At 42.7% G+C, this 18,198-nt stretch overlaps 1 protein-coding gene across 2 annotated transcripts; it reads left to right on the top strand.

The window, feature by feature from the left end:
• The first annotated feature begins 1,319 nt into the window (after positions 1-1,319).
• Positions 1,320-17,564, top strand: PLEKHB2 (pleckstrin homology domain containing B2). Of its 2 annotated transcripts, none has more exons than XM_075760908.1 (8): positions 1,320-1,464; positions 4,894-4,941; positions 5,543-5,695; positions 6,505-6,607; positions 7,549-7,588; positions 10,053-10,142; positions 11,301-11,415; positions 13,525-17,564. In XM_075760908.1, exons 2-8 carry the CDS (start codon positions 4,905-4,907, stop codon positions 13,659-13,661), a joined length of 675 nt encoding a protein of 224 aa, XP_075617023.1. In that variant the 5' UTR covers positions 1,320-1,464; positions 4,894-4,904; the 3' UTR covers positions 13,662-17,564. The 2 variants fall into 2 exon arrangements, with proteins under 2 accessions (XP_075617023.1, XP_075617024.1); XM_075760909.1 differs by lacking the exon at positions 1,320-1,464 and adding an exon at positions 1,467-1,695.
• Positions 17,565-18,198: the final 634 nt, after the last annotated feature.

Raw genomic sequence — 18,198 nt, 5'->3', positions numbered from 1 at the left:
GATGCCAGCCAGCCAACGCTTTGAACATATGCCAAAAAGACAGCTGCCCCCTAGTGACTGCTCGTCAAGAATAGGATCTGCTGAGGCTCCCAAATTCTCAAGAGGAGTATTTTTCGTTCCAGAAGAAAACTGCTCCCTCCCCGAGTCTAAAGATTGTCTCACTTTCCACCTCTAACCCAAAACATACTTTTTCAGCAATGAAAGGTGAACAGTTTTAGCCTCAGAGAACAGACTCCTACATAAACAGAATTTGATCTACACAAATCTCATTTACTTGTTTCTGAAACTGGCAGTTGTATTCACAGGTAGATGATATCTCTTTATCCCTCCTGTTCTGCCTTCACCACTTTATGGTACTGCAAAGATTTATCAAAGCACGGACTACACTATGTAGAGCCATGAACTACACTATCACAGGCTTTCTATGTAATTTCTAGTTAATTACTGTTGTGTTGAAGAAGAGAGAATAGATGGGTAGGAGGAAGTCTAGGAGCTCGTTGACAGATTAAGTGAAATTGTAACTATGATGAATAATATTTCTGTATCGTCCAGTTTTAAAACAAAAAGAGATTGGCTGAAGCAAACCAATCAATGATTTTTTTTCTTTGTTTTTACTTATTGTAATGATAGGAGCAATATTCCCTCCTATGTTACCAGGATGACCCTGGGAAAAGTTCTAATAGGAAGTTCCATCATCCAGGGGAAATATTGCATCTCCATAACAGGTTTTCCTCATTTTAAACTGCAACTATCTCATATATTTTGGGTTAGAAAGGGAAAACACAAACTGAATTGTGAAGATAACTAATGACCCAGTGCATTCTACATCCATTCAGATTTTGCAGTGTGCAGGCAGCACTGACCCTAATAGAGTTTAGAGTTGTCATGCAAGAATCACCAAGAACCAGCTTCTGGCTGTTTTATGTAAGAGGTCACAAACTAATTGGCCTTTTCTGGCCTTGAATACTTGTGTGATTGCTTGAACAAAGTGACTCTGCCATTCTCTGTTACAGTTCCATGTCAGGAGATCAGAAAATGTCCCTTTCATAATCATAAATAAGATAGGAAGAAAAAAGTCCAAGTGTCATAGTATGATGGGGCTGACACTGTGCCAACTGCTAACCTGTGCAGAACGGGATGCATTTAAAATACAGAGAAACTGTGTGTCTTGCGGGAGGAAGACATTAACCGTAAACTGGGTCACCGTCCCGCACCACACCTTCCTCCATGGAGGGATCCGAGTAGGGACCGGCACGTTCCCCCCAAACGCCGCGAGGCCGCACGGAAAACAGGGCGCGTCCCGCAAGGCCCCGGCTTCGGCGGCGGGGGCAGCCCGGGCCGTGCGTCCGCAGAGGCCGGGGCCGGGGCCGGGGCGGCGCAGCGCGGCGGGCTGACGTCAGGACGGGGCTGGCGCTGCCGCTGGCGGAGCGGGGCCGGCAGCGGGAGCGGGGCCGGCAGCGGCAGGTAGGTGCGGCGGCGCCCCGACACCGCGGGGGTACGGCGGCGGGGGGCGGCGAGGGGCACGGCTCTGTGCGGCTGCCCGGCCTGGCCCGGCCCGACCGCCGCCAGCCGCGCGAAAGTCAGCGGGGCAGGCCGGGGCCGGCGGGCCCGCAGCTGCGGGGGCCGGAAGGGACTCTCCCGGGGTCCCTTCTGTCGGGGTCCCTTCTGTCGGCCCGGTTGCCAGCTACGCGGAGGGTGAGACGGAGCTTTCAGGGCAGCGTTCGGCGGCCTCAGCGGGGCGAGCCAGCCGCGCCCAGCCCGCGGCCCGGCGGCGGGTGACGGGGAGGGAGCGTGCAAGCGCTCGGGGCGGGGGGCGGTGTCGCCGGGAGCGGAGCCACCGCTTTACCTTGGCCAGGAGGAGCTGTGTGTGGGCAAGCTGCCTGCCGGCACGGCGGGGTGAGACGGGAGGGAGCGAGCCCGGGCCCGGGGCCAGCTTGCCCCCAGCAGGCCTGTCGGGTGGAGCTGTCCCCGGTGGGAGAGGGACGAGGTGGGATGGTGCTTCTCTAGACCGCCTGTTCCTGAACACTGCCTTGCTCATGTATGGAGAGGTTTTGAACTGAGAGCCACATCTCTCAGTAGAACTAGGCATTAGCTAGTAAAAAATAAACTCAACTTCTAGGGAAAAAGGCCTGCATGTAGCTAGGTGCAGAGTCAGAAAGTTCTAAAAATAGAAAACTTACTTTCTGTGTTCTAAGGGGCAGGGGGACAAATAAGGTTACATTTGAACACTCCTTGAGCTTTGTATCGTTCTCTACCTGAAATCTTGGGAATAAAGTAACAGTGAGCTGTCAGTGGGCACAGCTGGTCGCCTGGGACTCAGCTCTGTAGTTAGGTCTGTGTGCCTAAGCCCCTTCCATCTACATAGATTGCAGAATTGGGTCCATTGCTAGTTTGACAGCATTAATCGAAATTGCTCTAGTAATTACAAGCTGCAGGTAGAAACACTTGATTGATTTTGAAGTTTGCTTTTCCTACCAGCCAACTGGGTTTGAGAACAAGAAGTGAACTGGAAAAGACTGTTGGATATTCTACATTATATTCTGTGCAAAAAAGGAAAACTGCTGTTCCAGCGAGCAGGAAGGAACAGCCCTACCCCTTAGCTGCATTTACTTTTGCATTCAGTTTAGGGTGCTACTACTTTTAGATCTCAGTCACCAAGTAAATTCTATTGAAGTTGGTGATAAATTGATTTATCTTTGTTTAAATCCCATTGCACTGAGCTAGTTTAACAAGCAAATAATACTCAGTTGCAGCTGATCTTGCCAGGCTATGTTCTCTCTGCAAATACTCTTTTAAACATAATGTGGGTTGATTGTGAATACTGTATAGGACTTCAAGTGAGTGCCTGTGCTTAAAAAGGACCAGAGAATAATATCTAATTGGTTTTGCACCTCCTACTTCAGTGCTGATGGATTGTTTTGTGTGATTCCTTGCTCTCTATGCAGCGTTGCAGTTTTGGGCACTTAAATTCTGTGTTGGGAAAATGTAGTTGCTGCATCTGAGATAACATGCGAGGTGCTATACAGCTGCAGAAGGCTCTTTTGCTGTTGTAGCCCCAGATAGCTGTGAGACATTCTGTAATGTGAGGCAGTGATTGTGGGGCATTCTGAAATCACAGGCAGAGCTTAATTTTTCAAGAGAAATGTTTTCTTCTTCATTTTTTCCCCTTTATGTGTCAAGTCTAATTAAGCTGTTGTGTAACAGGGTAGGTTTAAAGGCAGCAATAAACATTCAATGGCCTAATCTAGCACTTGCAACAGAACTGAAGTTCATGCAAGTTCTTTATTGGCTCTTAGACTATTAAAAGACCTCTGGAAATAAACAGTGATTTCACCTTCATGGGAAAACTGGAAGACATGGAAGCACAATTGGAGAGACCCATTTCTGTGAAAATGAAGACCAAGATGACTATTTCCTTGTAAAGGAGAATCTGGGGAGAGAGGAGCATATACTGGGGTAGTGGGAGCATAGGATAGGACTGTGACACTCCCTTTCAATGGGCTGTCAGCTAGATGTTTGTTTTCCCAGTGAGCTGGTACAAAAACCAAGAGTAAGAGGTTTATCTTGGAGTTTAAACTTTACCTGTGGGTGGTTCTCACCATCACACCTGAGCCTGTGCCAAATGTGTCATTCCTTCAATATGAAATCCTGCTGGCTACAGTCTTTACTTGTGTGTTACAGTATTTGCCCAGTACTGCAAAGAGGACACAGCTACAAGTAATATCCAATAGATGGCATATATACATCTGTCAGAAAATAAGTGGATGCTTACTAACTTTATATTTTCCTAGAAGATAACAAAACTCTCTTCCTCCCTTCTCACCCAGCTTTAAACACATTCCTTGCCTGGGAGGAGTTCCTCTGTTTATCAAATCTACTATGCCACCTTCCCCCTCTCTTCTTATGCAGCTACAGGTAGAATGTTAGCTGATAGGTTTAAGTATCTGTCTCTCATCTTGGCTTACAAGCCCCACAAATAATTTCTGAAAAAGGCAGCCTTCTCAAGGGAGGCTTAAAATGCTTCTGTTCTTGCTTTTCTAGTTCAATTGCATCCAGATAGCTGTGTTTTATTAATTTATTTTAGTACAGTAGTCAGAACAGCATTATGCTATAAAATAAAAACTCATCCTCCAATATATCCTATGTTTGATCTCTTTTTTTTTTAGCATGCTCATAAACCAGAGTGCAGTAGCTGAGTGCTTAATGTCATGTGTGATAACTTGAATGCAGGGTCCTGCCCATGCCATTTCAAGCTTCATTTAAAAGTTGAGGAGAAATGAGAATCTCACTTTATGGGCTTAACTTTTACTTATTTCAATTCATCTTGTAGGGAGCTAGTGACGATTTGGAAGAAATACAAGTCATAAAACTAGCTTTCTCCTTCCTGTTTAAGATTAAACTGTTTCAGCTTTTGTTTTGGCTGGATTTTAAGCCAGTGAATGAAAAAATCAGAAGAGGAAGTGCAGAAAAAGGGAGCTAGTGAAGAAGTCAGGGTGGTTAGTAACATGAGACTGCAGAATACAGGAAGCACATATATGTCAAGAGAACTATGACCGGAACTGGTGGTGAGTCAGTCACTCCAGTCTGTCTCTTCCCCATGTTGCAAGAGTGGTAGCTGTAAGCTTGTGCATTTTCCAGTGAAACTTAAAAGTGGTCTCTGATAGGCATGTTGGATTGCTACAATTGCACATTTGTTAAGTCCTAAAATAACAGTTGTGCCTTACTGTATATCTTCAGCTGTGATCTACCTTGTCTCTCTGCAATAGTAGCTGGGTGTATGCAGCTACAATATATGATATTACACCTTGAGATGCCTCTTTCTAATGTATTACGGTGAAATACTGAAGAGCGCTTTTCCCCCCCCCCCCCCCACCTTCCTCTTCTGTTCACTAGATTAAGCAACAATGGCATTTGTGAAGAGTGGATGGCTGCTCCGGCAAAGTAAGTCATGACCCTTTTACCTCCTTTTCTGCCCACTGTGTCTAACTTCTTCAGAGCAACTTAGTAATTCCCAGGTCTTTCTTAAAACAAGTCTCTAACTCTGTGGGTTGTTTTTTGGCTTTTTTTTTTTTCTTTACCTTTAGGACATTTCACAAAATGACTTGTCATGAAGGCATTTCTATGTTACCTTTGGGTATACCAGTGGGAAACAGGATATACCATATCTGAGGTGTCTGAGTGGCATTCAGCTTCAGATGCTGCTTTGTAATTAGTGCTCCATAAGTGGAGACTTGGAAACTTTACCTGACACCTTAACTTAATGTCTTCAATTGGTCATGCCCTCTGCTTGTTCTTGCAGCAAGTTAGAACTAAAGCACCAGGTTATGCACTTAAACTCAGTTGTGAGTTTGAATACTAGATAAAATATGGAACCCAATTCTGTAATGTTCTGAAGTGGGGATGTTGTAGTACAGGATTTTGCTTGGCAGCTCAGAATGTTTGGGGCAACTGTGAAGGATTTCTTGGTTTATTTTTTTTATAACTCTAGGACACAAACACTTCCCAGTATGTGCCCTCAAAAGTGACTGTCTGTTTTTTTAAGGTACTATTTTACGGCGCTGGAAGAAGAACTGGTTTGACCTGTGGTCTGATGGCCGCTTAATATTCTATGATGATCAAAATCGCCATGATATAGAAGATAGAATCCACATGCGAATCCATTGCATCAACCTCAGAGTGGGGAATGAATGTCGAGGTAATAATGAAACCTTCAGGATTTGTGTTTTCAGAGATCCTTGATAACTTCAGTGCCTGCCCAGCATACCATTTACAACACTACTGCAGTAGTAAACACGTCCAAGAAGCGTGCAACTCCATTGTTGTGAAAAGACAAAACCAAATCAACCCCACCACCCCCACCCTACCCACCCCCCCCCCCCCCGCCAAAAAAAAAACCAAACCACCACAACAAACAAAACCAACCAACTACTAAATTCCCTTATAGATACCCAGGGCATGGTATCACCATGTAATAGATTAGGTTAGGGTTTGACACTTCCTTTTAAAACACAGTGAGGACAGCGTACCATACATGCAGGTGGGTGGCATGCACGTGAAATGGGATATTCACAGCAGACTTGTGTGTCTGATTATAGAGTGTTACTGGTGTAATTACAGTGCTGGCTGGAGTGAGAGGCAGGACTAGAAATGGGAAACCTCAGCAGATTTTTTTCAAGTATTTCTAAGTTCACTTCTAGCACTTCTTAGTACTCGATGCCAACACAAGTACTGGAGAGCACTTATTGTTAAGTATGGATTGGGTATGCTGTAAGAAACTTGCATTTCTTAGGAATGATGTTCAGAGCTACTTACTTTCAGGACACTCTAAAGATCGAGAACAGCTTATTTCCTTCTGTAATTTGTTCTGATGCCAGGGAAAGCAGCTACAACTGGCCTTACTTTATTTTGTCCAGACTTTGCATAAACTGTCTCCCTTCTTGTAAATGGGATCATGAGATTCTGGTTATAGATATTTCGTAACTCAGCTCTTTTTTTCTGACTCAGATTTCCAGCCTCCAGAGGGGAAGCAGAGAGACTGTTTACTGCAGATTGTTTGCCGTGATGGGAAGACAGTCAACCTCTGTGCAGAGAGTGCAGATGACTGCCTGTAAGTCTGCCAGAGAATATTGTTTTTTGCTGCCTTTTCCTCTTTTGTCTTTCTTTTTTTCTCTCTCCCTAATTATTTTCCTTCCTTTGGACTTTCAGAGACATGTTTATTGAAAGTTTACAAGAAAGTAAAAGTAGTGACAAAAGTGACAGTGACAAAAATACAGCTTTCCTATAAGAAGTTGTGTACCTTATGCAAACTAACTGCAAGTTAAGTCACTGAAAACACTGAAGGGTGAGGAGGAGTAAAAGAATCTTATTAATACGGTTAACGCAAGACTTGCTGAACAGATTTTTTTTTTTTTCATTTCTCCCATTCTTCAGATAGTACATCACCCTGCACAGTCCAAGGACATCACAATCAGTAGTGAAAGGAAGAATACTCCATTATTGTGAACTCTCAACTGAGCTTGGCTGTGTATAGTTAGAGAACTTCTATTGTCAGTGTTTGCCAAGTATGTGTGGTGCATTGAGCATGCTCCCAGCCAGATGGCGGGGGAGTATCTGTGTGAAGTATAGGTACCTTCTGTTCAAACTGTAATACCATCAAGACCCACACTCACTAGTCAGCACAGATACAACTATTCAGGCAGGAGATACAACTTTTCTGGTGCATCTCTTCCTATCACCTTATCCTGAGCATGGCTGCATATTACCTGACTGTTGTGCTTGCAGTAAGGGCCTTCAAAACTGCATCTGTTCCTCCTCGTGTTCCTCCTCATTCCTTCTCAGCTCTGCAGAGAAAGTAATTATTTCTTAATCTTGGTGTAACACCTTTGTGTATTCATTTTAGTGTATCATTAGGCTTTGACATATGCAGTATCTTAAACTCTGCTCCTGCAGTACCTCTAGTTGCTAACTGTTTTTTTCATAGTCCTAAAAAGGTAAAGCGGCATTAATTTTTATCAGTGTTCCACTAAACAATAGGGGTTTTTTTTGCAGGGCATGGAAAATTGCTCTCCAGGACGCCAGAACAAACACAGTAAGTGTACTACCTAGAGTTTATACTGATAGAGAGGCAGCACGTCAGTGTTATGTGTCATCCTGCAATTTACTTCTGAAATCATGTTCCATCCTTCTCTGCTAGAGAAAAACAGGGTCATGAGCATGATGATAAAGCTTGTGGGTGGGCAGAAGAATGATCTTCTGGATCACAAGCATATGTTATCCTTACAGCTGAGTCCAGGCAAATATATGCTGGGTGGAAGTGGATGATTTCAGGGAATGATCTCTCTGGGTGGAAGTGAACGTTTGAGAAGCTGGTCTGTATGGGAAGTGGGCACTGAGGCTGTGGGCAAAAAGTAAATCTTCTGCAACCACTATAAATGCACTTCCCACTCCTGGTGTTTGTTGCCTACCAAGTGCAGTGCTAAAGGAAGCTTACTGCAAAGAAGTGTTTGTTAATGTAATGTAGATCCATTACATTGTGGGATGCTTCTTGGTGGAAACTAGGGGAAGAGCAAGAGGTACTTGAAGGGGAGTGCAGGCCTGCTGAGGAGTATACTACCTCTGCATCGGCATGCTAGCTGTGGAGAGTGAAAAGGTCAGGAATCATAAAAGCCTCTCTGTGAGTCTTGGAGTTCTCTAGAGAACTGTATTTTTGGGGAACCACATCCATCCACTTGTGTGTATTGTTAATTTGTTTTTCCTCCAGACTGCCTTCCAGAGTACTCTCCAGCACTAGCTTTCCTTAGATGGCTAGACAGAACCAACCTGAGATGTTTCTGTTTCATGGGGAAATGCTGGGTTTTGTAGAAGCTTATCTCAGTTTTTGATGGGTCACATTAACATTGCCACTGTACTTAGGCATTCATCATATGATATAACTGATATCTGTAGATATCCAAAGCAAACACTTGTCATAGCAAAACTACCCTGGTCACGATTGCCTCTGATTGCAGCCATGCTATGCTGCTTCATGGTATTAAATGAGAAGTGAAGGAATTGTCCTCACGCAGAGGACACAACACTCATGGTCTGTCTGCTCTAGTTTTAGGGGCTTTATCTTGCTTATGTGTGAGATGGTGACTCCTGGTTTCAGGAATTAGGAGCTGCTGCTTTTCATGTCTCAAACTCAGCTGCCAGCCCTGCTAGAGGGCATTCAGAACTTTCCAGTGCATCACCTTTGTCAGCCAAGGCAGACCCCTGCTACTGAAAGTAGGGCAGGTAACTCTCTGTACAAGTAGTACCATAAATTAGCACTTTCCAAAGGTATTAAAGATCTCCAACAAGTACTTGAACTAACCAGGTAACTGGGTTAGAGTCCATCTGTAGGTGTCTGACACAGCTTTCAAAAATACCAAGCATCCAGCAGTGCCTCATAACTTTACTGGAATAGCAGGGTGACTGAGAAGTGTGTCATTTACAGACGTTTGCAGGCTTCTGTCATATGCCTGTACAAAGTTCCCTGTAGCAGAACAGAATACATTTACTGCTAAGATGGGAGCATTTGCTGGACTTTTTCTCAGGTGGAAATACCTGTCCCTTCATATAGTGCTTTAAACAGTGTTTTCAAGCGCCCCTTAGAATCTCCACCACAAGTTTGACTTGGGATACAGCTATAGTATGCCCTCAAAAGTTTTTCTACAGTCCAGGTACAAGAGACAATAAGAATGTTCTCTATTGAGCTATTAGTGTTCATTTCTACATTAATAAAAGGGACCTGTTTTATTTTCTTGGGATAGGGCATTAAGAGCATCACTATACATTTCTGATATTAGGGTCAAGAATACAAGGCTACTGTAACAAATCTTAATTATGTTTGAGGGGTCCTTGTAGATGGATTCAAGTAAGTTATCACCTTTGCCTCATGGCTGCCTTCAAAAAGGACCAGAATTATAGGTGGCATTTGCAAAGTAATTCCCTAAGAACAGCCAAGCCCCCCAAATCCCTACATTGAAACCTCTCTTACTGTATTTTTTTTTTTTTTAAGTCTCCTCACAGACAGAAAGTGAGAGGTGGCTAAGAACTGTGACAGTGTTCTAGTAAAATGTTCAGGTGCCACTTTTGGCTACTGCATTTGTTTCCTTTGTCTGCTCATGCAGAACTTCGTGATATCACTCAAGGGTGCCAGGAAGCAGCTAGCTTAGTTGTGAAGACTTTTTTTCATCTGAAAACAGAGGATGAACAAGATGGTAATTTCTAAAACTGAAGCTATGAAATGATGGAAGGAGTCAGTGTGCTCGCATGTACACGTATGCATGTGCGTGCACAAACAGAGGCAAGAAACATTATGGCTCCTTCCTGTGGTTGATCAGGCATTTGTATTCTCCCAGGTCCAGGTAGTTTCTTTTTGCAGCACTTTATAAGGTACTCACTGCTTTCTTAACATGCAGCACATCTAAAGGTTACTCTCTCTTTGGGGTCAGTAAGTTTTAATCCTTGCTCTACTCTAACTGGCTGTCTGTAAGAAAAGGCGATAACTGCTACCTTTCTATGGTATTTAGGGCTACGTGGGATCTGATGTGATGTATGATGAGACAGCCATTTCCTCAGCCCCTCCTCCCTATACAGCTTATGCCACACCATCGCCTGAGGTAAGAGTTGCAGTCGGGAAGTATTAAAATAAGTGAGGTAGCAAAAGCAACCATCCTTCAAGCACTCAAACTGTACTCCCAAAGTGCTGTGTTTCACAATTAAAGCCCGCTTCAAGGTTTGTACAAAAGGAGAGTCAGAGTAAGGCACTAATAATTTATCGTCACTCCTATTTGATTTCCTTTGAAAAGGAGGAGGCAGATTTGGTTAGGAGGTATATAAAGGGATGGCTGCTCAGGGATGAACTTGGAAAATAAAGCTTCTTAGAGACAGGGCAGAAGTTATTTGGCTAATCTTGAAAAATATTGGCCATGCAGCTTTTAACATAAGGAGGTATGACTACACTTTCACATTGTGTAAGCATTGGAAGGGTATAAAATCACGAGTTTTAAAAATAGGATTTAAGGACTAGAGCTGTTACTTTTAACACACAAGGATTTTGTTGTATCCAAGATATCATAGCAACACAGTAACTAGCTCCTGGATGCACAGTTCTTTTGCAGAGGAGAAGGAACAGCACTGGGGCTGAACCAGTATGCATTGGGGATTTCTGGATGTTCTGACTGACGTGCAGTGATACACAAAGGGATGCTTTGGGGTAGTATTACTTGTTGCACTACAGGTGCTCTGCTCCAGCCCCTCACTGTTAGAAATAGTTGTTAAGAACTAGATGTGGTACTGGGAGCAGTATCAGGGCTGGCAGTGGGCCGCCTCTTTTGGAGAACAAAATTCCTTCCAAAACATACAGCTTCAGAGTATTTGTCCTGAATCTGACATTTACTTGCAGTGTGCTAGAGGAAAGTTGGTTGGAGTTTCTTGGGATCAGCTGCTGCCTACGTGGTACTTCTGAGCTCTCCAGAGAGCTGTTGTTGGCACAAGGGCAGAGGAGAAGCTGGAAAGGCTGCTTTGGCCCTGCCTTATGATCCAGGCTCTGCCTCTGCCACTCACTGTCCAGGAAGAGTGGAGAGTGAATGCTGCTTAGGAGCACTTACTTTTTCAAGCAGCTGTTCTAAATACTTTCCAGGAAGTACATAGACTATCAGTACAGACTAGATATTTTAGTGAAACTTTACATTAGAAGTGAAGGACAATTGAACAAAGTGCATAATCAAATATATAGCGAAGAATACTTTTGTAATGGACATTTTTAATTTCACCAGGTGTACAGCTATGGCTACGATCAGTACAATGGTGCATATCCTCCTACTGGTCCTCAAGTCTTCTATGCCTCCAACGGACAAGCTTATGCTGTTCCCTATCAGTATCCATACCAAGGTAATCAGTATCAACAACGTCCTTCACCTTCCTGTAGAAGCTATTTGAGTCAGTCTTTCTGGCTTTAATTCTATTAATCGTCATCCTTTACCAACCACCACTTCTGCACAACAGAGTGGCAGAAAGAAACCTGACTTGTCAGTGGAACCAGGTCCCCTTACCCTTTCACAACAAAATGACTGCAGTGAAATTTGTGCTAATAATTTTACCTTCCTAGTGTGATCCCAACTTATTTAAATTACTTCATAAACTCTTTTTGAAACACACAGAAGTCTCTAACTACAGTAGGCAGCATGTTTTCTGAGGAAAGATAGAAGAGCCAGAACAAGATTGATTCAGTACTCCACATTGGGCATTGATGGAGCTTTTGATCCATCGGTTGCTCTTATACCTAGCTTAATTATTTTAATACTGATGTTCAGCTATGACCTCAGAATTAAATGCAAGTTTTAAAGATAAATCGACTCCCAAAGCATGGTGGTAACTGGTTCCTTACCTGCATGCTGGAATTGCTGTAAAGCAGTACATTCAGCCTTGTGAAGTCTTCTGTTGCTCTGTTCAGGTTTGTGTAGCTATCCATCCCAATAACAGAGGAAAGAGACTAAAATTTAAGGGTGTGCTTTTAAGCTTAGACACCTTAATTTAGGATGAGCTTTGCATAGAGAGGCCCAGTCCTACAGAACTTGGTCTTTACAGCCCAATCAGGAGATTTAACATACTGTTTATGATCTGGCTCTGCAAACAAGAATCTCTATTCAGAATTTTTTTTAGTTCTGAGGGATTTTTTTTTTTCCATTTGACGTTTGTCAGGTTATTTCATCTGCCTTTTCCATTTTTTGTTACAAAGGAGGTGCACGAGCCTCAAGCTTTACTCGGCTAAGTTAGTGAAGTCCTAAGATACAGGTCATATATATACAAACACAGAGGAAGGTGGGTTCTGTTAGTTCTCAGCAACTGAAAAGTAGTAGCTTGTTGGAAGTCCCAAGAACCATTTTTAAAAACTACCGGCAGGCCTTGGAAATCAAGCCTCAGAAACCTGTATGATAAAAATGCAGCATTAAACAGCAACTCTCCTAAACAGGTTGCAAATCCAGTGTGTTAACATACTAGTTACAGGCTGGGCATAGTAACCAAGCATCGATGTTTTCTTTCACTAAGGTTACTGCAACTAAATCTTAGGGGTCCAGTTCACTCCTAAGTCCAGCTAACTTAACCCCTGTATGTTTGGCTTCATTGCTCATTCTCTGAATTGACATGATCCTTCTCATAAGGTTCCCAGTCATGCATTGTTGAATGAGTCAGTGAGAGCCTTTTCTAGTTGTATTAGTTGTATTGCTTCAGTATCTGCTACAAAAAACACTGCAATATCTTCAAGAATACTTGAAATGTCTGGAGGGGAAAGCAATACTATTATGTTTGCTTTGCAGGTAGGAGCTAAGTCACAAAACATGACAGTTGGAGGTTATACAAGTCTGTTGCAGAGCAAGGGTCAATTGGCAGTTTCTTGAGTCTTAGGTTAATTCCTTACTACTGGGCTAGTCTTCAGCTGCAAAGAAATGTAGCAGCTGTCACCACACAACTGATCAGTCTGGGATGTGAAGGCTGAATTGAAGTAGTAGGCAGTAATTGTAGAGTAAGTAACTGATACACAGTTCCTGACAAACCACTGGCTTAAGAGCTGCCAAAGATTTTTTTTTTTTTTTTTTTTTTTGGGGGGGGAGGTACTACACTATTTGCCTTAAGTTCAAGGTTGAATCAATTTTTAGACCCATTTCTTCCATTAAATCCATTAAGTGTTTGATAGAATGATACAAATAATTCATAGGTTCTTTGTTAATATAAATGCAGAACAATATTCAGTTTTACCTTTGTGATGAGCTTTTCTCCCAGATACTAAACTCTTACGAGGCTAGAAGGCTTGCTAGACCTCTGGATTTATTTAATAAATGTAGAGGCTGAATACGAAGCAGAGATGTATTCTGCCTTTGTAGCTGACATCATCTTAGCATTCAATGGAAGTGAAAGAATGCATACGTTTTAAAATCGCAATGGATGGTATTGAGATACACTTTTCTTTTGCCCTTCTCCTAACAATCTCTTATTACCTAGGACCTTATGGCCAACCCCCTGCAAACCATGTCATTATTCGAGAGCGTTACCGTGACAGCGATGGAGATCTTGCACTGGGCATGCTTGCTGGAGCAGCGACTGGAATGGCTCTGGGATCATTATTCTGGGTCTTCTAGATTACCCATTCCTACCTTTGTAGTTCCAAAAACCTTTATTGTGTGCAATAATATATTGGCAATGTTGTTTACTGTTAAACTTTAAGAAATGCAATAGTTATTTTTCAGTAGTGACATCTTAATAACTGATTCTTAACTGTCCTAAGGAGAGTTTAAAGGCACCATTGAGTTAAATGGTTGGAGATGGCATGTGCTGCTCTTGAATTCTGTTCTGATGTTTGGAGTTACAAGGATTTGTACTGATAAGGATCAATATGAGCACCAATGTAACATGGTAGCAGTCACTAGCTTTGTGAACAGACTGTTATTGTAAACACCGTAGAAAAAAATGATTTTTTGGGGGTCTAAAATATGGTCCAAATAGGAGGTTTATAGGAGCCCTACATTAGTATATATGTACTACTGCCTTCTGAAAATCCCCTGGACAAACATACAGCTCAGCAGAAACTCCTTGGCTTTAGGTAGTCAGCCATGCTTGAGGATTTTTTTTGTTTTCAGACTTGCCTGCAGATAGTAGTATATTTTCTTAGATGGAGTCCTATACCTGTATCTCACACCATCCAGGTGCAGTTGTCTTTGAGAATGTATAAGCAAACTGCTAAGAAGCAACAGCACTCCTCAGTTCTTTTATTCTCCCAGAAATGTGAATGACCAGTGGCAAGGAAGCCCAATGTTTGTTGTTCCACCTCCCTCTTTATAATGAATCACTCTTCTGTCAGATGGAAGTAATGGATCTTTAGCTTTACAAGTGGTCTTCCTTGTCTGTAGAACAGCTGCCTCAGACACTGTACCAACTGCATTGCTGAGGAAGAGGCCATTGTCTAGTGTCTCTGCTTGTTACTGCTATCGCTCTGCAGCCTGCAGGAGGAGAACTAATGTGAACAACCCTTGCCCTGTTGGGCCTACCAGAACCCCTCTGCAGGCAGTAATAGTCAAGAGAGGAAGAGACAAACAGCACAAGTAGGCCTTGCACACAGGCACTTTGATATCAGCTGCCTTGCCACGGCTAGGATAGGATGTCAGCCTCTTAGCCTCCAAGGTTTCCTGAACCAGGTTTGTTATTTGCAACTAGTTTTGAGCACAGCTGAGCCTGGGTTTGTTCTATGCACGTTTCCCTCTCACATTCAGCAGGTCTCTTTTTCCCTCCATGACTTAAGGAAAACACTCCAAGGAACCCAGCTGGCTTATATGTCTGGTTCCTTACATGATGTGCTCCTGTAGGCTGCTGTACTATGGACTGTAACCTGGACTGCAGCTGTTATGTGTGTTATGTGGCCTGTCACCTTATCGTGCTATAATCCATGCTGAGCTGTGCTTGGCAGGGGAAAGAAAGCTCTGAAGAAATGCACATGCTTTGTTATTCAGGTAAAAGAGACAGGGTGCCTAAGTTGAGTTCTTTATAGTAAGAGGACTTATTTTTATACTTCCAGTTCTGGCTTCCTGTATTCATACTGTTTTAATATGTTAAGTCTTATGCTTTCATTCAGAAGTAGGTTAATTTCCTTAAGGTTCATGGGGTTTCAGGTGTGTCAGGAAAGATGAAAACAAATGAGAATTTGCACCCATACATGTTTAGATCAAGCCCCAACCTTTTCCATTTTCTCCTAAAGCTGTCTTAGCTCTATCCTACATATTTAAGCAATAGAGGTCTTGGACAAGAGTTTGGGTAGCAGCCAGGGGAAGCACTAAGCTTTCACCACTCTTAGGACCAACTCAACAAACTGAAATCATTGGAAGGAAACAGACAAATGTAATGTTGGCTGCATTACTAGGAGTGGGCCTAATCCAGGGAACGTAAACTTCTTTCAAGAAACTTTGGCTCAGAACTGTGTACCAGTGTGCATGGATGTCCTTTCACAGATTAATACAAGCTGCATGTGCTCTGCCAGTGGCATGTACTGAAAGGACTTGCTGGAGGGTCAAGAGACGACTAAAGCAGAAGCTTCCTATTGCTAGTCCAAACCAAAAGAAATTGGAGTACACCACTCAAGTTCTCTTAGAGGCCTGGTACCCTTGAGGTCAGAAAGATATGGTGACTGCCTGGAACTGAAGTGAACAAACATTTCTACCCTTTTTAAGCCTTGAGATAACCTTGAAGCTGATTACAGGTCTACACTGCTGTTTAGTTTATGCTTTGCAATATAACTAGTTCTGCAGAATACCTCCATCTCCTCTTGTCCCTGTGCGGTATTTAGCCTGTAAGTGTGGGGAAAAATAAAACAATTGATCATCACTGTAATTTCTTCTCAGTTTCATAATGATTGTGAAAGAATAGCACAAAGTGAATCAGCTAGTAATTTTAAGGTTAAAGTTTTATTGTGTGGGGTTTGGTTTTGGTTTTTGGTTTGGTTTTGTTTTTTTTTTTTCCCCAAGAGCTGTTGATCACAGCAGGGGAACATGCCCCTTGCGCTTTCAGGAGATATCTGGATCTAGGTCCCCAGTTTCTTCAAGTTAAGTATATAAGATAAAGACTGTTGATTGCAAAACATTCCTGGGTTGAATTCAAAGCAAGAAATGATGTTTTAGAAGTTAGAAAGCAAATGTACAAAACTGTGCTAGAGCATAAAATCAAGGGAGTAGTTATATTACTGCAGGTGTTTGTAGCCTTTCTGATCTCACTGAAGAAATAGAAGTCTTGGTGCACAAAGCAGCAGCATGGGGATAGCCACTTGAATTCACTGGTTGCTAAAGCTCAGACTTGCTTCCTGAAGACATGGCCATACCTCCTGTTGCTCAGGGGTAGAATGGAGATTTGGTCATATCTATAATAATGTCCAGCTGGATCCATAGTCATGACTCAATAGCCTTTTTCTGCCCAGTCCAGTACTTCCTGTATCTGCAGTTTGTGTAGATGTTGGTGTGAGCTGAAGGAGCAGGGCCGGAGTGGATTTTGGAGCTTGGGGTGACTGCCATACCAGTAGGCTAGGTGAGACCATAGTGGTGGGAAGAGGCAGTGGGTGTGGCAAGGTAATTTTCAAAACAGATTGCAATGATAATACTAAACAGGTATTTGTTTCTGAATGGTGCTACTCATGATGCTGTGATTCCAGTTACACCTGCATATCACCCAAGCACGTGCTTTTCTACCTGGGGCCCAACAGCTGACCTCCCTAAAGCTATGGGAGGTCCACAGCCAGTACAGTGCCACTGTTTTTTGCAGTGTATGCCATCAGTTAAGGATGACTAAATCTGTTGTATAGCAGTTAAGAGTCTGTTCAGAATTAAATGGCAGTGCTTACAGAGGTCATGAGTCTATATACTCACCTATGACTAGTTTTGGACTCTCAGTTATGGACAGCTGGACAAAGCTAGGCTTCCAGAGACTGGGGTAGAAACGCTCAGCCTTCTGCTAAGTCCGACCACATTAAAGAGGTGAACCAGAGCCCCCTCCCAAATTCTTACATTACATGTGAAAACATAGCTAGTGGCTTCTTTTGCTTAAACATGGCAGGTAGGGAGCCAGCCTCTTCTAGTGAATGGGTAAAGGCTTATGAACTGCAGAAGAGGGGATAGAAAGACTCAGCTTTTCTAGTGCTGAAGCACATTCTGAGCTGCATCTAGATGGAGCTACCCTAAATACCACGCAACACTGGCTTTATTTTGTTTGTTCTTCAGTAGAGATTCAATAGGTGATGGAATCAGCTAAGCAAGACGAGTAAAGGAGAAAATTCACACCCATGTTCCTCAAATCCGTGTGTGGCTTTTCCTCCTCATGATATGACTAAGATAGGTATGTGTAAGTCATGGAGGGTAGCGTGCAGCAAACGTGCGTGTCCCCCCCAAAACTTCATGTTCTTGTGTACTATCCTAACTTCTTAAATGCTACTTTTACTTTATGTCCTCATTCTCATTATTAATTTATAGCAAAATACCCTTAACAATAAAATTCATATTTAAGTGTAATTGTTTTGTTGTGACATGTTTACTAGCCTTTGTTCAACATTTCTCATTTAGTTAGTCAGTAGATGAGTATACGTTTTTCAAACATGCAATCAGCTTACAGGTTTCCTTTGCAAGGAAACAGTGCCATGAGGAATTCTGTGCACCTCCAGTCTTTCCTAAGCAATTACAAAGCTGACTTGACTTGGTAGAAAAATGAACTAAGACAGCTGCGGCTGTTGGAGTTAGAGATCAGGATGACATACATCAGCCATCTTGGTTACTATTTAATAAAGATGATGTAATGTCTGTGAAATCAGCAAAGTAACTCCACACTAACACCACTATACTAAGATTAGAATTAAGGCCTATTTCTTTTTTAATGGGTTTTGAAGGCTTTGACTCAGAAATGCTTAATCTTTGATATATGCAATGCCGATCCAGATTTACCATTTGACACTGTGTTATCAAATCAACAGATTTGTACTGTTTTACAGTTATTACAGTAAGCAGCTTGGAGCACAGATTGCTCCAACAATCTTTTTGTTGCTCTGGACAAAATGCTACTGGTTGCTGTATTGGTGTTTCCTGTTTATGAATTGCTTCAGTGCAGTTGGGTACAATCAGTAAGTTTGCTTACACAGCCACTAAGTGACCC

Source organism: Balearica regulorum, chromosome 9 (genome assembly GCF_011004875.1).
Source record: "Balearica regulorum gibbericeps isolate bBalReg1 chromosome 9, bBalReg1.pri, whole genome shotgun sequence".
Lineage (NCBI taxonomy): Eukaryota > Metazoa > Chordata > Aves > Gruiformes > Gruidae > Balearica > Balearica regulorum.
This window is presented reverse-complemented; position numbering and strand designations above follow the sequence as displayed.